This window comes from Actinia tenebrosa, unplaced genomic scaffold (assembly GCF_029948245.1).
Source record: "Actinia tenebrosa isolate PJP-AT-01 unplaced genomic scaffold, QUT_ActTen_1.0 PGA_scaffold7__59_contigs__length_16204524, whole genome shotgun sequence".
Taxonomy (NCBI): Eukaryota; Metazoa; Cnidaria; class Anthozoa; order Actiniaria; family Actiniidae; genus Actinia; species Actinia tenebrosa.
Window position 1 is genome coordinate 9000864 of NW_028292584.1, and position 21774 is coordinate 9022637.

General features: G+C 39.6%; 1 protein-coding gene across 4 annotated transcripts in view; it reads left to right on the forward strand.

Moving 5' to 3' along the window:
* The window catches only part of LOC116298543 (uncharacterized), a 40465-nt gene that overhangs the window by 8393 nt on the left and 10298 nt on the right, over positions 1 to 21774 (forward strand). For all 4 annotated transcript variants that reach the window (XM_089040074.1, XM_089040073.1, XM_089040076.1 and 1 more), the window contains exons 2-31: positions 906 to 972; positions 1112 to 1280; positions 1719 to 1957; positions 2618 to 2815; positions 3573 to 3752; positions 3867 to 4104; positions 4607 to 4778; positions 5300 to 5459; positions 5929 to 6096; positions 6435 to 6628; positions 7134 to 7275; positions 7523 to 7848; positions 8536 to 8677; positions 8929 to 9328; positions 9522 to 9595; positions 9965 to 10308; positions 10839 to 10980; positions 11778 to 12127; positions 13313 to 13454; positions 14481 to 14945; positions 15335 to 15660; positions 17010 to 17148; positions 17253 to 17729; positions 18340 to 18665; positions 18805 to 18946; positions 19046 to 19519; positions 19890 to 20218; positions 20304 to 20445; positions 20542 to 21015; positions 21386 to 21714. In XM_089040074.1, coding sequence (XP_088896200.1) covers positions 906 to 972; positions 1112 to 1280; positions 1719 to 1957; positions 2618 to 2815; positions 3573 to 3752; positions 3867 to 4104; positions 4607 to 4778; positions 5300 to 5459; positions 5929 to 6096; positions 6435 to 6628; positions 7134 to 7275; positions 7523 to 7848; positions 8536 to 8677; positions 8929 to 9328; positions 9522 to 9595; positions 9965 to 10308; positions 10839 to 10980; positions 11778 to 12127; positions 13313 to 13454; positions 14481 to 14945; positions 15335 to 15660; positions 17010 to 17148; positions 17253 to 17729; positions 18340 to 18665; positions 18805 to 18946; positions 19046 to 19519; positions 19890 to 20218; positions 20304 to 20445; positions 20542 to 21015; positions 21386 to 21714 — 7470 coding nt within the window. The remainder of the gene's footprint in view (positions 1 to 905; positions 973 to 1111; positions 1281 to 1718; positions 1958 to 2617; positions 2816 to 3572; positions 3753 to 3866; positions 4105 to 4606; positions 4779 to 5299; positions 5460 to 5928; positions 6097 to 6434; positions 6629 to 7133; positions 7276 to 7522; positions 7849 to 8535; positions 8678 to 8928; positions 9329 to 9521; positions 9596 to 9964; positions 10309 to 10838; positions 10981 to 11777; positions 12128 to 13312; positions 13455 to 14480; positions 14946 to 15334; positions 15661 to 17009; positions 17149 to 17252; positions 17730 to 18339; positions 18666 to 18804; positions 18947 to 19045; positions 19520 to 19889; positions 20219 to 20303; positions 20446 to 20541; positions 21016 to 21385; positions 21715 to 21774) is intronic.

Here is a 21774-nt window from a genome sequence, read left to right on the forward strand (position 1 = left end):
TCAACCACTTCAGACTCTAGAACGATTAATATACAAACGATACATAAATGATAGAACTAAGATAAGAAAAGCATGTCTCACTAGATCCCTTTATAATCTCGTGAAGTCCTAGCCTACTCGTGTAGAGGGGAACCTAAATGCCATTCAAAGAATAGCGAGGAAAAAATTGATTGATTTAGTACTAAGAAAAGATAACTAGCTAAAAACTAGTGTGAGCTGCGTCGGTGTTTCAGTAATGAAACAGTAATGATAAAAGGGTAAATTATACACCATGAAAAGATTTAAAAACGTACTGACGTTTCGGACGCTAGTCCTTCGTCGGAGTTAAAGAGGAATTAGTACTAACTCTGATGTTAAAAGCTACTTTTTGATTAAGGATTGGGAACATATTTGTAACAACTGGTTTCTACAGTGATTTGATATAGCTTTTTCTTGTAGCACACTAAGCGTCGAAAATCCAATTATTCATCATCGTCTTTTTATAAAGGATTTCATTAATGGGGGTAATCAGTGAATTTATAAATACACTGGTTGGGAAGTGCCGGTCTCTAAGATATTTTTAAATATTTCAAAAGAACAAAATAAAAAGCTATATTTGTAACTATCTTTTTACGAACTCCCTGCAACCAATTAAAGCCCCGTTTACACTAGGGATTTTTGCTGCGATTTTTTTTCGCGATTTTGTCCATAATAAATAATGGTAAAGAATTTACTTGTAAAGTTTTTTTCAGGTAACCAAGATTTTCCTAGACGAATGTCTCTTTTGAAGGATGCGAGACAAAAGATTTCACATTTCATAAAAATTGCCATAAAAATCGCAGCAAAAATCGCTAGTGTAAACGGGGCTTAACAAACCTTGAAATGAATGACCTTTTAAATCTCCTTTTGCTATTTTAATTAACCAGGTATTCACGATGGAGACTCACATACTTATGTTGGTAGCCATCTTTGGGGTGCTTTCTTATTCTCAAGGTAAGTCGTGATAGTACAGTCTAGGCTCCCAATTACCTACCCTTCAACCGACCAGCCAATCAATCAACCAACCCACCATCCCATCAATCAACCCATAAACCCACCAACCAACCGACCTACGTTCTTCTTATACATACAGCATTCTTACCTCACACTCAGTGCAAACGAACCTATGAAAAAGTCGGCGGCTTCATTGAGAAAGGTGATAGAACACTGACAGAACTACTTCTCAATGATCGCGATATAAACAGTGATGAGAACGATGGCCATATACTGGACTGGAATGCCTTTGAGGCATCAATACACAGGTAAGCGTAACCTGCCTAGGAGGTCTTACAAAACTGTACATCAAAAGATCTGACCCGGCCAGTCATCCTTTCTACTGAAAAGACCAAAAAAGAAAGCCTTGAAAATCTTGAAACCTTTTATCTTATCATACTTTTCAAGAACAAAAATAATTTATAATTTTGGCAGTTTGTTGGCCACCCATCCCCACTCTCGGTTTATTGGCATAGTGAGAATCCCAGCTAAGGTTTGAGAGGCGAGCGCACACCTTGGCGCATAAGTTCCCGCCGAAACCACGGGAATCCCTCGAGGGTTTTTCCTTTCGTTTAAAAAAAAACCACATTAAATAGAAACCTGGCGGAGGGGGAATCTCTCCCTCTACCTCCCCCTCCCCCTACGACACTGACTTGCATGTTAAGGGTTTAAATAATGTTTAAATAATGTTTTTTGATCATCATCAGTCTTGCCTGTCGATGCGCTGCCAAGGCCAAAGAAAAGGGCTATAAAGTGTTTGGCCTGCAATTCTTCGGGGAGTGCTGGAGCGGACCTACTGCTGAGGCCAATTACGCTAAGTATGGCGCTGCCGAGGCATCGAAGAGCTACCAGTTCACTGGGAACCCTCCCCCTCCGTGTGACAAATCTAAGGAGCAAGAATGTGTTGGTGGGCCGATGGTGAACTATGTTTACCGGCTAAAAGATGGTGAGCTAGGAGAATATTTACTTCTGGACTAATAATAGAGCATCTCAGTAGTAATTTAGGACGGAAATGTGGGTCTCTTAAATGAAAGAAGATGACGTTTTAGTTTCTATTCTCGCCAGGAGACTTTTCACTATTCAAGCCTATTGAAAGAAGAAATAAAAAGATGTTTTAGTCTGTATTCTCGCCAAGAGACTTTTCACCATTCAAACTCATTGACATTAACCCATTTTTTTATTTTAAATTTGCCCAATAGTCCCTTTCACAGTTCCCTGCGCCATCTTGAAAGGTAACCGTTCCTTTGCATCGAAGCGAGACGAACGCGGTGAGCTTGCAATGATAGAGACCTTTTTTAAACACCTTGGACAATTATTCACGTCTCTATCATTGCAAGCTCACCGCGTTCGTCTCGCTTCGATGCAAAGGCACGGTTACCTTTCAAGATGGCGCAGGGAACAGGGAAAAAATTGACGAAAAAATAAATCCAATGTTAAAGGAAATATTTTGCCTTTCATTCCTTCCTTGAACTGAAGCGAGGCTAAAGCTGACTAAATGAGCTTCTAATCAAGAAACACAGCGGTATTTTCCAAGTACAAAAATGATATTTTTTAATTATGAATCGTTCTTGTTTTTTCAAAACATTTTGTTTTATTTCATGACCAGAGCAACAGTCAGTCGATGTTGATGGTGGATACAGCAAGTGGAGTGACTGGACGGCATGCAGTAAGACCTGTGGTGGAGGTGTTAAGGGTCGAGAAAGGACATGTACAAATCCAGCACCAGAAGGCAAGGGGAAAGATTGCTCCCAGCTTGGACCCGCGGAAGAAACCGCAAGCTGCGCAGAAAAGGCCTGTCCTGTCCGTAAGTAAACGACACGAAAAACGTGCGCATGCTCTGAATCCGTATGTAAATTAGTCAAAACATTTGTAAATTTGACTTTCAAACATGCCGGATAAATTTGGACTTCACAAAATGCCAAAATTTAGTGTCCATGCTTGAAACTTAAGGCTAATTCTTTCATATTGTGTTTGTTAATACAGTATCTTGGTCTGACAAAAGTATACTCGCGAAATTTTTTGTATACTTGGAGAAAACAAACATTTGTTTTCTCACTCAAACTCTTCAAAATTCTTAGAAAACGTGCTGAAATGTACGCATGCGCAAACGTTTTTCTCTAGTGTTTAAGTAAACAGAATACAGAGATTTTGCAGCTTCACGTGATAATAAAAATATTTTATAAAGCGTCAAGTCCAGGAGTTCAACATTGCTTCACAATTTTAATACATTAGATTCACATAGTAATTAAATATGATCATACCTTATTCAATGAATTCAAACAATTTACTTAAGTATTTTAAGATTAGTTTTAGATTTTTAAAATATAATTTTATTAGTAATAATAGAGGATCATTTCAATGTAATATCTAACTCACTCAGTTAGTTGACGTATATCTTGAATGGAAACCTTTTGCTTTGTAGAACCTGATTTTTCTCTCAACTGAGGACAAAAATGAAGTCGACATTTAACAAAATACATCATCAATATATTCAATTTAAAAAAATTCTAAAATTAAAAAGCAAAACTCCTTATGACTCTAACACTTTTGTCATTACACAGCTGCTGTTGATGGTAACTGGTCGCCATGGAAACTTTGGACAGCGTGCTCAGCAACCTGTGGAGGAGGAGTTCGAGTACGAGAGAGACTGTGTAACAACCCTGCACCACAGGGTGCCGGGAAGAAATGTGTAGGATCCGCTGAACAATCCGAGGCATGCGCAGACGAAGCTTGTCCAATTCGTGAGTAACTTTGTCTGTTCGCTGAGCCGTGTAAAACACATTATTTTCTGATTTATAATCTCACATCTTATAGGCAAATTTAACTTAAATTAGTTTTTCTGTGATTTTGTTTAGCTTGTGTCAAGGCTTTGGATATTGGTATAATCCTCGATGCATCAGGCAGTGTACGTGCTCACAACTTTAAAATCGCCTTGGACTTCATTCAAGATTTGATCAAGCATTTCCAGGTCTCACCAAAGGGAACCCACTTCGGATTTATCATCTATAGCGGAAAAGCAAAAGTGGAGTTCAAAATGTCTGACAGTCGTTACCATAACTTCAACAGCATTATGGATCGTATACGTTCAATAAGGTAACTTCAGTAAGAAGTGCAAGGCGTTCCCCTTGCATTTATACCAGCATTGTAGAGCAATAACAGATCTGGCCCTACTGAAATACTCACACATTTATTTTGACAGGAACCCTTTTATGGCTACACCTAAGCTATGATCCACCAACCCCTTAATACATGTTAAGTCCCTTCGAAGCAATTATTAGTTAAAACTCATTGGCGCGAGCATTGCAACATAGGGAAGGATTACAGTTCAATTTTGAGAACCTTATCATACCTTCAATCTTATTGCCGCAATCAATACAATTAGAAAGGAGCCGTCTGTAGTGAGGGAGCGTTGTGTGACGACAATACAGTACCTTCAATCTTATTGCCGCAATCAATACAATTAGAAATGAGCTGTCTGTAAGTGAGAGACGGTTGTGTGACGACACTATACAAATGGCTGCAGGGAAGACTGCAGATGTAATTATAATTAATAGGGTAACAAATATTGTTGGTGACACATTCTTCTTCTTGTTAGATACACTGGTGGCTGGACTCGTACGGACCGAGCTCTGGAAATGGCTGCAACTCAGCTTTTTACACCTGCAGGAGGAGACAGAAAAGATAAAGACAACATTCTTATCGTGTTTACTGATGGCAAGACGAACCGCGGCAGTAAACCTTACCCACAGGTGTTAAGACCTTTGCAGGTTGGTATTCAGATTCAGTTTGCTATCATTGAGATCGAGTGTTACTTGTTTGATATGTGTTTTCGGGATATCTATCCGGATTTGGGTCTTCTAGTTTTCTCCTTCAGTTTTGTCAACGACGAAATTTTAGTTTAGCGCGTTAAGTTTTGAGGAGGGAGGAAAACCAGAGAACCCGTAGAAAAAACCTCGAACAGACCTCTTCGGCTTGGGGTAATGTTTTCTCATTTCAGACCACGTGTCATTCCCTTGAGAATAAGATTCTTTGTTTGAGATGTATCCATACTCATGTGTCTTCTCATGTGAAACCGAGCGCAAACCTTAAACAAAGAAATGATACTCTAGGGAATGACGTGGTCTGAAATGGGAAAACATTACGTCAGAGCCGAAGAGGTCTATCAAGGGAGAGATCTAACAAACTCGTAGACTCGCTTGTTTGCGATATGATACGAAAACTCGTGAATAAAAACGATACCAAGCTCTTAAAATATGATAATCTATATTTGTTTGGTATTTTACTATAGGCAAAACATGTACGAAATGTTGCTGTGGGAATTGGTTCTGGAATCAACTTTGACGAACTGCGACAGATTGCTATGGGAGATCCCCACTATGTTGTCAAAGTCGACAGATTCTCAGATCTCAAAAACAAGCTGCAAGTAATTCTGGATGATTCCTGCCAAGGTATAGCATAATAAATAAAACTTACACAATGAAATCACACAAATAGTGTCTTAAGAAAAGGCTGCATCAGTTATTGAACTCAGTTGATTAAGAATCGGACTTCCGTGCTGGAGGTAGTGGTTCGAGGCCCAGTCGGACTAACACTCGTGGTCTTCATAAATACTATGGAATTATCAAATGCCGCCATGTTCATTCCCATGAGAACGAAAACCTTTGTTAAAAGTCGAGTATCCTCTGAGTCATTCTTAAGCACTTGGGAAAAATCTCTTCTCGGGGAAAATCTATCGTTTCAGCGAACAGGGCTGCAGCCGAAAAAAAAAAATTTACATTACGGTAGAATTATATCATGTGAATGATGTGCTGTTAACCTTTATATTTGTGAGTTGTAGTCAAAGATTACAGTGGTAATTAAAGAGACAGAAAAGGGACCAATAATAAGTTGAATTATTCTACGATTCATTTCTTCTAGGAATTTCTCCACCAACACCTGAACCAGAGTGCACTGTTCACGGAAAAGCACTTGGTATGGAGAGTCGAGTAATACCCGACAGCTCTCTCAGCGCCACAAGCGAATGGGACGCCAACCACGGTGCCGCTAGAGGAAGACTGAATTTGAAAGCAGGAGGTGGCAAGACAGGTAATTAAGAGTACTTTCGTATAACTGTGAAAAGGTTACGGCACGAACACGGTATTGACACGGTAAGGCATGTACCGTACCAATCACATTGCTCGAGAATTCACTCCCATCTAATCCTATACCCGGAACACGGCATAAGCACGGCGCGGACGTAACGCCAATGCACAAAACACCAATCACTTTGAGCAAGGAAAAAAAAGCCAGTTAAGAATCTAAAACAGCATCACGGTTACGGCACAGCACGCTGGTGGTCGCTTGCCTTGAGTGCCTGCAAGTTACGGACGAGACCTTCACGCGAGAAGTGGTTTTAAATTAATATTGAATTTTTTTTATTACAGGGGCATGGTCGGCGCGCTACAACGACAAGGGTCAGTACTTGCAAGTAGATTTTGGAAAAGCAGTCAAGATAACACGAGTTGCAAGTCAAGGAAGACAGGATCATAATCAGTGGATCACTAGCTACTGGTTATCGTATAGTCAAGATGATGGGTTGTACGATGCATACACCCCTATTGCACGCAAGGGAAAACAGGTATGTCGTCAAACATACATCAATTTTATCAAACCATGAGACAAACTCTGGGCTCAGTGATCAAAGTCAGGGCACGGGTAACTCGCAGATTTGTCCATCAGACAACCTCTGGGCTGATCAAAATCAGAGCACGTTTAACTCACAGATCGAACCCTAAAACAACCTCTGGGCTGATATGCCTAACTTAGTGATCGAACTCTGAAACAACCTCTGGGCAGGTCTAAGTCACGGCACGGCTAACTCGCAAAAAAATTGAGAGATTTAGTGTTTTAGGTATTATAGCTTGAGGGAGCAAAACGGGACAACCCGGAGAACCCGAATCAAGAGAGATACCTAACAAACTTTATGAGCTCGAGACCCCAGATTTAAATGAGAGGCAATAATACGTTGTCCGCTAGCTGAAATGGCGGGCTGCAAGAAAAGGCAATTTAACCAATCCCTTACTGGAATTGACTAATTTTTAGTGTTAAATATCGTTTTCCTTTTCTTTACGTTATGTGAATAGATTTTTGTTGGCAACAAAGATCGGAATACCGTTGTTGAACACAAGCTTGAGGTGCCTATTTTTGCTAGATATCTGCGCGTTCACCCTGAAACCTTTCGTGGACATATTTCCGGAAGGTTTGAGTTTTATGGATGCACCAAAGGTAAGAGCATCATCTAATCTTCTTTGCTGTCCTCTGCTCTCTTCGATATCCTCTTCTACTCTGCTGTGATCCTCTGATCTCTGGATCTATAGATGCACTAAAGGTAAGAGCATTATCCTCTAATCTCCTTTGCTGTCCTCTGCTCTCTTCGATCTCCTCCTCTTTGCTCTGTTATGATCTTCTGATCTCTTCTCTTCTCATCTCTGCTCTATTATTTTGTTAACCGAATAATCTATTTGTATTTCAGGATTCTCGCCTCCAGTTATCCCCACCTGTATGTCCGCTCTAGGTCTTCAATGTGGAAAAATCCCCGACTCAAAAATAACTGCATCTTCTGAATTTAACTCTGGCCATCGAGCAGCCAATGCAAGGCTTTACTTCCAGTCAGGAAAAGGCAGGACAGGAGCATGGTCGGCTAAATCCAACAATATTCATCAATGGCTTCAGGTTGATTTTGGGAAAGTGGCAAAGATACAAAAAGTAGCCACTCAGGGAAGACAAGAGGCTAACCAATGGGTAACAAGCTTCTACTTGAGTTACAGTCGAGAGGGGATCTTCTTCGAAAAGACCAAGGTACCTTATCAGCTATAACTCCCATATAATATTAAAAATATTAAGGTTTTATTTGTAGGACAGGCTGATTAATTTTTAACCTGCTTTCACTCACACTTACTCCCATATGTTGATTCACACGTTGATTTTTACGGAGGAAAGAAAACTACCGGAGAACCCGGAGAAAAACCCTCGTGGCACAGGAGGGAACAACACGTCAAACAAACTCAATTAACGTGTGGTGTCTAAATCTTGAATCAGGGATCCGACCCGTTGGACTGAAAGCGTAAAAGACGACGCAATAACAACATACGCCACCCATGTCAACCTATTTTATCGATAAATTAATCAGAGTGTTTTATGAGAACTCAATGGTCTTTTGGAATCTATTGTCGTGGAAGAAACAATCCACTGATTCTTTCCTTCGATATGGCCGCCTCTATTACTGTCGTTCTACTCGAACCGTGAATACTCGGGTTTGTTAACCAATAGATTATGAATCGAAAACAATAGAATTTGAGTTACATGTATTGAAAGTCTACAAAAGCTATTCAAAGAGATAAAATGATGAAAGGAAAAGAAAGATTAAAGTATATTTATACAAACAAACAAACAAACAAACAAACAAACAAAAATAAAAATAACTGGATTGTCCAAGGTTAGAAGGGAACGACAGTAAGCCTTAAAACCTTATTTCTTTGTTATTAGGTTTATGGTGCCAATTCAGACCGCAATTCTGTTGTAGTAACCTCCATCAATCCACCTATCTACGCTCGTTATGTTCGCATTCATCCTGTAGCGTTCTACGGTCACATTTCTTTGAGAGCCGAGTTCTATGGTTGTACATCAGGTAGGTGGTCGTTTTCTTGTTATACGAGTCAATAACATAAAACGAAAGCTAAGTCGAAAACACATTTCATTTAAAGCTAGCTATTGCTGAATTTTGAGATGTTACAGGAAAACTCATCCATGGGTTATGTTGATGGACGTTTCTGTGGATTTGGCGCCAACTACCGAAGTCCATTAGAAAGTTTGATGCAACTCTTTTTGACATTTTATTATAGCTCACCATTTGTTTGATCTAAATTCTGAATCAAATAGGTTTCGTGCCACCTGCGCCTCGTTGTGTCGCTCCCCTTGGAATGCAAGGCAGATCTATCCCTGATTCCAGGATCACAGCCTCTTCAATGTGGAATGCTAACCATTCACCATCCCGGGCAAGACTCGGTACAGTTAAACAAGGCGCCAAGAGGGGTGCGTGGTCAGCAAAAAGCAATGATGCTGGCCAATGGCTACAGATAGCTTTCGGCAAAGCTGTCAAAATCACCAGGGTAGCAACTCAAGGTCGTCAAGATTATAATCAGTGGGTGAAGACCTTCAGCTTACAATACAGCCAAGACGGAAGCCATTTTGAAAACTACGAAGGTGGCAAAGTGCTGACAGGAAACGCGGATAGAAATACCATAGTTGGCCATGTGCTTCTTACTCCTATAATCGCAAGGTAAACTCTAATAAACTCTAATATCATAATTGTACTTATTTTTGAAACTACACAAACCCAATTAGAGTCTTCGGGTTCGATCTGTAATCCGTTTAGCCGTGTCCTAACTTAGATCAGTCCTGAGGATTTTTCAGGGCCGAAAAATGAAAAATTGAAATTTGAGACCTAAGACCTTTCACTCAATATCTTTCAGATATATTCGCGTTCGACCTAAATCGTGGTATAGACATATATCAATGAGGCTGGAACTGTACGGCTGCACGACAGGTAACAAAGTCATCGAAACAAATAGGACGTTTGCATGATGGCGTCATTTGACTCCCACTACCAAGATGCTTTGCGAATTTTCTTTCTTATTTAAATTTGTATTCCTTCATGAGAATAGTAAGACAATTGGTGTTAATTAACTGAACAAAAGAAAGCATGCAAGGGAGTCTGGTAGTAGAGGTCAATGACGCCATCGTGCAAACGTCCTATTGTTAGTCTCTCTATGTCCACTAACATGGCCACCATGTTTTTGGTTATTTCGCTCTCTTTAAAATTATCCTAATCCTCCTATGCGTGTAGCTTGTGGCCCTATTTTATTGAACTCAACAACATTTTTCAAAGTAATTAAGTACGGTTGCTTTCTATTAGGCTTCCCCGTCCCACCAACACCAGCTTGTCTAAAACCTCTGGGTGTCCAAAGCAAAAAGATCTCAGATTCTCAGATGTCCGCCTCTTCGGAACTGAACGCTTACTATGGAGCAAAATATGGTCGACTTCATTTACAAAAGAGCGGAAGAATCGCTGGCTCATGGACTGCATTGCGCAATAATCGTCATCAATGGCTGGGGGTCGACTTTGGTAAGGTCGCTAAGGTAACAAGAGTTTCCACTCAAGGTAGCCATGGTTACCGCCAATGGGTAACAAGCTATGCCCTGGAATACAGTTTAGATGGAGCGGATTTCAAGACCTACAGAATTGCAGGAAAACAAAAGGTAATAGCTCCATTCACAGTTCCTTGTACAATTTGAAAAAATAACCATGCCTGGGTGACCTCGTTTTGACAGCCCATCAAAAACCAGCCAATCGTCGCGCAGGAAAAATCCGATCAGGCGGTCCATCGAAAAAAACATGCCGACCGAAGTCAGAAAAAATTATTCTGAATCTTTGCTTCCCTAGCTACGTTATGGAATAGCAATACATTTGAAATTCTACCTATTCTTATGATTAATACCTATGGGTCAAGTGGTGCTTTGTGGTTTCATTTTCTTAATGAAATTATCGTGAAATGATAGCTCTTTGTTCGCCGATAAACAACTGAAACTAGGACCGCCTCATCAACTACAACAATCCTTTGCGCGCGTTACCCGAGATCACCTGGTCATTTCGAAGCGAGACGAATGGCGAGCTTGCAATGTTGGAAGCATGTGAATAATTGATGAAGGTGTTAAAAAAGAACATGTAGAAGTGTCCGCACAATCAAATATTTGAAATGCTTACAAATAACTCTTTTCATCGATAATAGATATTCGCCGCAAACAGAGACCAACACACAGTTGTAAGTAATTCGCTTCCAGCTGCCATCTACGCTCGTTACGTTCGACTACGTCCTCTCACTTGGTATAGACGTATCTCAATGAGAGTCGAGGTTTACGGATGCACTTCAGGTAGGAATTATTTGATTAACAGATCAAAAACAGTTTTCCGTGTTTGATACTCTGATCAAAACACGCGGGATGTTGGGAGAACACGAGAGGAGCGTAGGAAACCACGACGCGTAGCGTCAACAAACGCGCGAAAAGATCGAAAAAAAGCAAAGTCTAAGTAAATTCTCCCTACGTGCCGTCTTATTCAAACTGACCAATGAGCGCGCGCGATAGATTAAAAATGACGATAGCGTGTTTTGATACTCTCATCAAACATGGTTTTCGACCAATCATAGCGCGCGTAGTATCCCAATTTTTTAAAATAATATACAGTCAATGTCATTAACGTCGTCCACCGAAAGAAGACATTTACACATTTAGACATTTAGATATTTAGACTAAAAGAAATATCACGTGTTTCCCCGAACGTTCTGGCATAAAACAAACGCTGAAATACCATTCTCCATCTTAAAACCTCATCCAATTGGCGGGGCATTCTGGATTTTCGATTCAAGAGTTGTATTTTACATTTAAAGTTCAGGCTGACGCACACGAGGCAAAGAATACATAATGAAACACGTGATATTTCTTTTAGTCTAAATGTGTAAATTTCTTTTTTCGGTGGACAACATTAATGACATTGACTGTATATTATGATTATATATTATGAATATATATTATGAATATATATAATCAAAAAATATATTATGAACATAATAGATTTGAAGCTTGATAGACAACATGCAAAAAAGTTTCACCATGCATTCTTCTTAAACTAGTTTTATTAAACAGATTTCTGTAACGATTCAAAATAATAGGTCCAGATTTCAAACCACCCCCCGTACCAAAATGCACCTCTCCTCTTGGCCTACAAAACCACCTCGTCAAAGATGCCCAAATGTCAGCTTCCTCTGAGTGGAGTAGAACTCATCGTGCAGGATATGCCAGATTATATGGATCAGGACATAGATCTAAGGCTGGATCATGGTCTTCAAGGGTGAACAACGCTGATCAATGGCTTCAGATTGACTTTCTCAAGAATGTCAAGGTCACGGGAGTGGCTACCCAAGGGAGAGAGGATTATAACCAATGGATAAAGGACTACTCGTTGTCTTACAGCAGGGAGGGAATATTCTGGCATAAGTATGAACAAGGTGGAAAGGTTTGGGTAAGTATCTGTCCTCAGTACTCCAGTTTCGAGTTTTCTGGTACCCAGGGTTAGTCTCTGTCAATTTTGTGTAAAATATACCTGTGTGTTTTGGAGATTTTGGCCTAAGGGACTGTTCATTAATTATGCCTCAGGGTGGGCTGGAGGGAAAATCGAAAGAAACCTTGGGAAAATTCATAACCCCCCCCTCCCCCAATTCTATCTAAACAATATGTTTTGGACCCTCCTCCTTGTGACCTTTTAGACATACCTTAATTATTTGTTTCAACCCTCCACCCCTTTAAGTCAGCAAATACTATTAAAGCCCCCCTTCTTTGTGTGATTTTTTTTCAAAGCCTCCCTACTTTTCCTCCAGCCCCCCCCCCCCCCCCCCCCCCACAAGGCATAATCAATGAACAGTCCCAAAGGCATATTTAGAATTATTTAAAAAAGTAAGAAAGGGTGGACGAATACCAACAGTTTTGTACACCATTAATAATTATACCAATATATATATATATATCTTGTCCTCGTAATTAGGAATGATTTGAATGAATGTACTAAAACTCTTTCTGTAAAATTATTCAAATCAGCTATCAAGTCAGGCTACCTCAAATCAAGAGTTAACTCAAATAGACTGTCTTATTAGCGTATTTATTTATTAGTTTTGCATTATAGTATCTATATATATTTATTAGCGTGTCACTTTGTTGATTTTTTTTCTATCATTAGATAATGATAATTGTAATCTGCAAATGATAATAAATAATAATGATAACTTAATCTATAAATACGATAGAACATTGTTACTCAACTACATTAGCTTTTTAGTTACTTTGAGTAAGGCCCCGTCCAAACGTATCCGGAAATTTTTGTATCCGCAATTTTTGTTTTACGGATACGGGTTGCGTCCACACGTGTCCTCAAATTTTTGTGACTGTATCCGCAAATTCTACGAAAACGGACACGTGTGGACAGTGAGAACGATTCGAATACGCTGCGTGTGGACGCAAACATTTTCGTATCCGCAAAAAATAATTTGCGGATACAAAAATTTCCGGATACGTGTGGACGGGGCCTAGGATTTACTTATTATTTGTATGCTTTTTCTAATTACCTTGTAATTAATTGTAAATTAATATTCATGAAAAAAGTAAGAAACTTGTCGCTGTTGTTTCGTAATGTTTTTTTTAATACATTACATAGTTGTTCAAAGGAAATAATGATCGCTATACAGTGGTGCGCCATCAACTAGAGACGCCGTTTGTTGCGAGATATGTTCGAATTCTACCCAAGCGCTATCATGGCCACATATCGATGAGAGCTGAAATCTTTGGTTGCCGTGAAGGTAGGTCAAAGCTGCTTAAACAAAACAAAGCAAATACATTTCATATAAAATTTGATAAAGTACCGCCGTGCCGTGTTCAAGCGTTTTAATTTGGCAAACAGTGATTTCGATAAGTTGAAATGCTTTAGAATCTTTTATATTTTGCTATATAGAGAAAACGCACCTCTGCATGGTTTAGACTGATTGCATTGATTTGATAAGTAATATATACAATATGAGTGGCCGTGTTGTATCAGATATACAACCACGAGCCGAAGGCGAGTGATTGTATATCTGATACAACACGGACACGAATATTGTACATTACTTATGAAAGTCTAGGTGTATACATTCATGTTCTACTATAATTTTAAAGATAAAATTGAATTTGGCTAAGAAAATTGGAGTTAAAGTTTATGCAAATCAGGACGATTTTGTATCAGATTTACAACCTCCTCCACGGACATTGATTTCTATTGTGTTTTCCTCATTAATTATTTAATGAGTTTTATAATAAATAATAATAAATATGTTTATTTACAGTAAGCAGTTACAGCTGCGAAAAAAGATACACTGATAACCCAGTTCCCCTCTATTAGCCCAGCCATTTCGAGGAAGAAAAAAACTGGCTCTAGTTGACATTGGAGTGTATTTTAAGTCTGTTGTAGCGGACATATTTTCAAGACCGATTCTATTTGTTCCTCTAAAAAAGTAACCAAATGCACTGCATTCCTCAACCTCGGAATGATTAACATATTTGACGGACATTTTAGGTGCTATTTGTTTAGCTCTTGTCACTCTTAAGGCCCGTCCACACTATGCCGGACTAATTTGAATCCGAACTTTTATTTATTCGGGTCCATTTCAAAAATTCGTTTTCGGTGAAGAATTGTTCCGGATTCGCCCGGACTCGTGTGGACGGTAGGCCCAACTGAATAAATAAAAATTCGGATTAAAATTTATCCGGCATAGTTTGGACGGGGCCTTAATAGTAACAGTAAAATGATTGCCTAGTGTGTTATTTTATGAAACTTTGTTAAATTCTAGGTTTCACTGTTCCACCCGTGCTATGCGCTTCTGCCCTGGGAATGCAAAGCAGAGCAATCCCAGATTCCCGTATAACAGTCTCCTCAAAATGGGATAGTAATCATGGCCCAGATAGAGCAAGACTTGGTGCTACAAGATCCGGACGCAAGATTGGTGCCTGGTCTGCAAAGTCTAACGATGCAGGTCAATGGATCCAAGTAGACTTGGGCAAAGTTACCAAGGTGACGCGTATTGCGACTCAAGGCCGTTCGGATTATAGCCAATGGGTCAAGACGTACCTTCTACAGTACAGCACCAATGGGGTACAATTCTCAAATTATGGACTTTTGACCGGAAATAAAGACAGGAATACAATTTCTGGCCACCTCCTTGATCCTCCCGTTATTGCAAGATACATTCGTGTCCTTCCTAAGACTTGGTATGCACACATTTCGATGAGATTGGAAGTCTATGGATGTACCCATGGTAAGAATCAGACTTGACTGAAGAAAAAGATTTGAATGCGCTTTGTTTCGTAAAGCCTGGTTCACACCAGCGTCGTAATCGGAAGCACCTTACGCATGCTCAGTGGTGTACTGGTCTTTAACAGTGCTTGTCTAATTTCACACTTAGGAAATAATTGCTATACTGAGTCTGCGTATGTGTGTTACGATTCCAATTCCTAGGCTCAAAAAGCGCCTAAAGCACTCAAGAAGTGCGAGCAACACTCGGCTTACGGCTTGTGCATTAAAAATAAAAAAAAAAAAAAAAATCGTGCTTATGTCACTTGCTGCGTGGTTCATTACTAAATGAATACGGAAAAAGACGTTTGATTTTTTAAGTGTTTTCATCCTGCTTTCATTGTAATTCATCAGCTATACAGCCTACTCATCCACCCTGCTTGCAGCCTCTAAGCATGAAAGATGACCAAATGTCTGCCTCAACAATCTGGCACTCGAGTCACAGAGCAGCCAACGGCAGGCTTAACTTTCACGCAGGACGAGGAAGGACTGGCGCATGGTCAGCACGACGCAACTCTGCAAATCAATGGCTTCAGGTCGATTTTGGAAGAATGGTTGAGATAAGGCGAATCGAGACCCAGGGTCGACAAGATGCCAACCAATGGGTCAAAACGTATACAGTTTTGTATAGTAACGATGGGCAGTTTTGGAGAGCCTATTCCGCTGGAGGACGTACTAAGGTAAGATGTTTTCAAACATTTAACAGTTAAACCCGCAGCCCGAATGGCCTACGAGTCAATAGCCAATAAGGTCCATCCTCAGGGCGAGCGAGACGTCTATTTTTTTTTAGTATAAAGCTACGTATGATAAATTGGTCAAACCAATGGATGCAAATAATCCGTCTTGCGTTGTTTTGGATTTTAAAACCCTCACTTTTCTTTAGTAGTGTTCTATCACTAATAGACCACTAGTGTGCGATTTTGTATGTTGGCTTTATATTAGACCTTATTCGTGGTGTGACAATGTTTTCCCAATTCAGCGTGACATACCTCCAGAGGATTCATTTTCTTTTGTTTTTACTCTTCGAAAAATTCATGAGTATCCCAAAGGATATGAAAGGAATAACGATGATATCCCGACGAGTTGCAAAACAATAGCTCTTTATTATTCCCCAAGAGGTTTGTCACGTTTAAATGGGAAAACATTGTCACACCACGAATAAGGTCTATTGTAAACTAAATGAAACCACTATCTATCTAGTAGTTGATCAGCCAATTATGCTGAACGCAGGATATCTGATAGATCAGTAAATCATTAGGTTTATAAAAGAATTACATAGCCTACAATGTAAAAAAAAAAAAAAAAAAAAAAAAAAAAGACCAGAAGATGTTGGTCGTACGGTTATTCTGATTCCACGATTTGTTAGGGTTTTTTTAATGCAGTTTATAATGTTTTCCTTCTTGCACAAAGCTAAAGCATTGAATTTCAGTTCCGTCTGTTACCATGAGTCATATGTGCCCTGACTTATATCCCAGCTCCAATCAAAACAATCAATCACATTAATTGCCCTATTTCACTATGACGTCACACCAAAAAAATCTAGTTTAAACGCAAAGGATCATGGTCGTTGGAGGGGTCAAATCAACGCAAACCCGTATCAATCCACAAAGAGAAGTAGAATAGTCAGCAAACGCTAAGAATATTTTTTAGTACATACAAACACATACTATATCTGAAAACCAGGCCATTTTAGATTAAACTGTTTCGCTAGGAGAAAATTTTGTTGAATTTTCTATTGCATTTGGCGATTGTATCCCCCACATAAACAAGCAGTGACGTCATAGTGAAATAGGGCAATTTAAAAAGATTATTTTTTTAAAAGAGAGAGTGACAGTAATAACTGATAAACTTGTTGTCCTAGTGCTTAACGCCTTTGGAAACGGGTACGCCATTTAACGTGGCCAAGCCACGACGAAAGTCTAACCATTTTCAGATATTTTCAAAAGAGAGGAAACATCTTTTACTCACCTTGACTCCTTGGTCCGTTATATTAAATATTGTCCAATTTTATTCTCGATTCCGGATATAGGTATTTAGTGGGAACTTTGACCGTTACACCGTGGTTGGTCACAACTTCGAACCTGCGATCGTCACTCGCTATATTCGAGTAAACCCAACCGCCTGGCATGGTCATATCTCCATGAGGCTTCAATATTATGGCTGCACCTGTGAGTATACGAGAGTATGATTTTTATCGATGAAATACCAACATAAAGAGCTATCCCACTATAAGAAGTCTAGTATTAACCATTAGTATTTTCGTAATTATTAGCAAATAAAGTAGTACCTCAAGAAACCTGCCGTGTACCTCTAGGAATACAGAAACGAACCATCCCTGATTCCAGTATCACAGCCTCTTCCATGTGGAATGCTAACCATTCACCATCCCGGGCAAGACTCGGTATAGTTAGACAAGGCGCAAAGACAGGCGCGTGGTCAGCAAGAACGAATGATGTTAACCAATGGATACAAGTAGATATGGGCCGAGTTGTCAAAGTAACTCGTATCGCAACACAAGGTCGTCAAGATTATAACCAGTGGGTAAGATCCTATACTGTGCAATATAGCTTGGATGGAAGTTCTTTTCAAAACTACCAAGGAGGTCAGGTGTTAATGGGAAATAGTGACCGTAACAGCATAGTTGGCCATAGTTTGGAGCCCGCCATTATTGCAAAATACATAAGGATACGTCCCAAGTCTTGGTATGGACATGTTTCTATGAGATTTGAAATCTATGGATGTACTAGTGGTAAGTAATCAAGATGAAAGCACGAATGTGGAAGTGTTACAGCAATCAATTGTCTCAGCTATTGGTCTTGGTTTAAATCCGAAATCAAATAATAATAATAATAATAATAACAATAATAATCTGAAGTTGAAATAAACATATGATAACAATAGTGAACATTCATACTTGTAATTATAGAATATAGATCAGCATAGCCCAGCAGTTATCTCGCTATGCTGTTTACCATGTAAATTCAAACTAAATAAAGTGTCAATAATAATAATAATAATAATAATAATAATAATAATAATGATAAAAAAATATAATAATAATAATAATAATAAGTCTTTATATATACTGAACAATAATACTGAAGAACGGACGTGTTCAGTTTACAAAAATTGAAATAAAATATATGTTATAAACTAATAATATCAAATATATATCTATATCTGCAGTACACAATATTTAAAAATTATCTAAAATTAAGTAAGCTTCTATTGATAAAAACACTTTTAAAACTAGCTCGATTACGAATACGTACATTTCCTTATTTCATAAAACAGTTGAATTACTGACCTAATATTTTTGAAATATTTATGTAACTCATTATCATTGTTTCATTTTCAAGGGTTTCCGATTCCTAGACCAGCGTGTGGACATGCCCTTGGACTTCAGTCGTATGCTTTGAGCGATTCCCAAATGCGTGCCTCCTCTGAATGGAATTCTGGTCACCGGGCAGCTAATGGTAGGCTACATTTCAGAGCCGGTAGAGGAAGAACGGGAGCGTGGTCCGCTAAATACAATAATGCTGATCAATGGCTCCAAGTGGATTTCAAAAAAATTGCTAAAATCATCAAGATAGCTACTCAAGGACGTCAAGATGCTAACCAGTGGGTGAAGAGTTACACGCTTTCTTACAGCAGAGATGGTGTGTTCTGGAAAATGGATCCAGAGGTCAGTAAGATTAAGCTTGAAAATATTTCAGGAAAACGTTATTTGTGCAAAAATATGGTGAAATTCATATTTCGTGGGGCCCTTTATAAAAATCGTCTTCATGAACGAAGTGGTATTTTATCCATTTTGTTGTGTACAGGTACTTCGGGGAAATTCTGATCGATCAACTGTTGTCAGTCATAACCTGAAACAAGTGATATACGCTCGATATCTTCGAATTCATCCACGAAGTTGGCAAGGACACATTTCCATGAGGGCCGAGGTTTACGGATGCACTTCAGGTAAGAATAAACAGAAAACTATCTTGGTAAACGTTCTTGTAGTTTATAACATGTACACGACGACCTCAATTTAATAATTCTTTTTTTAACTTTGTCCAGGCTTTCAAGTTCCAACTGAAAGTTGCCTTTCTGCTCTTGGAATGCAGAGAAAAACTATCCCTGATTCCAGTATCAAAGCCTCTTCCACGTGGAATGCTAACCATTCACCATCACGGGCAAGACTCGGTACAGTTAGACAAGGCGCAAAGACAGGCGCGTGGTCGGCAAAAACCAATGATGTTAACCAATGGATACAAGTAGATATAGGCCGAGTTGCCAAAGTAACTCGTATCGCAACACAAGGCCGTCAAGATTATAACCAGTGGGTAAAAACCTATACAGTGCAATACAGCATGGATGGAGGTCATTTTGAAGACTACCAAGGAGGTCGGGTGTTAAAGGGAAATAGTGACCGAAACAGTATAGTTGGCCATAGTTTGGAGCCCGCCATTATTGCAAGATACATCAGGATCCGTCCCAAGTCTTGGTATGGACACATTTCTATGAGATTCGAAACATACGGATGTACTAGTGGTAAGTAATAGAAGCATATAGGTATTGAAGCTTTACGAGAAAACCCGACCGCTTTTTAAAGCTACGTTCTGTGTTGGATCCTTGACTTGAAACTGAGTCGATTTTAGTGCAAGGTCACAGCTCTAAGAAGACTTAACACTTTTAGAGGAATACAATAGAACGTTAAACGATATTTAGTCATTCTCGACAGCTCTTACCAACGGGTGCGCCATGAGTACCGCGAATTTTGGGCACCATCCCTTTTTAACACTATCTTGGCTCCCACTTTAATCTCGAAAACTCCAAATGCCGTTAAAAAGTCGAGTCTGTTTTTTGACCTCATGTTGTTATATGTTTAAGTATCTCATTCTCATTCCACTTTATATTTAAGGATTTCCAGTTCCCACCAGCCCAGCTTGTGGATATGCTCTTGGTCTTCAATCGCATGGTTTAAGAGACTCCCAAATGCGTGCCTCCTCTGAATGGAATTCCGGTCACCGGGCAGCTAATGGTAGGCTACATTTCCGTGCTGGTAGAGGAAGAACGGGAGCGTGGTCCGCTAAATACAATAATGCTGAACAGTGGCTTCAAGTAGATTTTGGAAAAATTGTTAAAATCATCAAGATAGCTACTCAAGGCCGTCAAGATGCTAACCAGTGGGTGAAGAGTTACACGCTTTCATACAGCAGAGATGGTGTGTTCTGGAACATGCTGCCAGAGGTAAGTAAAATGAAGTCTTTTGTGAAGTCCAATTAAACACAAATCATGATAGAAAAAGTGGTATCTCATTTTGTTGTGTACGCAGGTACTTCGGGGAAATTCTGATCGATCGACTGTGGTCAGTCATAACCTGAAACAAGTGATATACGCTCGATATCTTCGAATTCATCCACGAAGTTGGCAAGGACACATTTCCATGAGGGCCGAGGTTTACGGATGCACTTCAGGTAAGAATAAACAGAAAACTATCTTGGTAAACGTTCTTGTAGTTTATAACATGTACACGACCTCAATTTAATAATTCTTTTTTTAACTTTGTCCAGGCTTTCAAGTTCCAACTGAAAGTTGCCTTTCTGCTCTTGGAATGCAGAGAAAAACTATCCCTGATTCCAGTATCAAAGCCTCTTCCACGTGGAATGCTAACCATTCACCATCACGGGCAAGACTCGGTACAGTTAGACAAGGCGCAAAGACAGGCGCGTGGTCGGCAAAAACCAATGATGTTAACCAATGGATACAAGTAGATATAGGCCGAGTTGCCAAAGTAACTCGTATCGCAACACAAGGCCGTCAAGATTATAACCAGTGGGTAAAAACCTATACAGTGCAATACAGCATGGATGGAGGTCATTTTGAAGACTACCAAGGAGGTCGGGTGTTAAAGGGAAATAGTGACCGAAACAGTATAGTTGGCCATAGTTTGGAGCCCGCCATTATTGCAAGATACATCAGGATCCGTCCCAAGTCTTGGTATGGACACATTTCTATGAGATTCGAAACATACGGATGTACTAGTGGTAAGTAATAGAAGCATATAGGTATTGAAGCTTTACGAGAAAACCCGACCGCTTTTTAAAGCTACGTTCTGTGTTGGATCCTTGACTTGAAACTGAGTCGATTTTGGTGCAAGGTCACAGCTCTAAGAAGACTTAACACTTTTAGAGGAATGCAATAGAACGTTAAACGATATTTAGCCATTCTCGACAGCTCTTACCAACGGGTGCGCCATGAGTACCGCGAATTTTGGGCACCATCCCTTTTTAACACTATCTTGGCTCCCACTTTAATCTCGAAAACTCCAAATGCCGTTAAAAAGTCGAGTCTGTTTTTTGACCTCATGTTGTTATATGTTTAAGTATCTCATTCTCATTCCACTTTATATTTAAGGATTTCCAGTTCCCACCAGCCCAGCTTGTGGATATGCTCTTGGTCTTCAATCGCATGGTTTAAGAGACTCCCAAATGCGTGCCTCTTCTGAATGGAATTCCGGTCACCGGGCAGCTAATGGTAGGCTACATTTCCGTGCTGGTGGAGGTAGAACGGGAGCGTGGTCCGCTAAATACAATAATGCTGAACAGTGGCTTCAAGTAGATTTTGGAAAAATTGCTAAAATCATCAAGATAGCTACCCAAGGCCGTCAAGATGCTAACCAGTGGGTGAAGAGTTACACACTTTCATACAGCAGAGATGGTGTGTTCTGGAACATGCTGCCAGAGGTAAGTAAAATGAAGTCTTTTGTGAAGTCCAATTAAACACAAATCATGATAGAAAAAGTG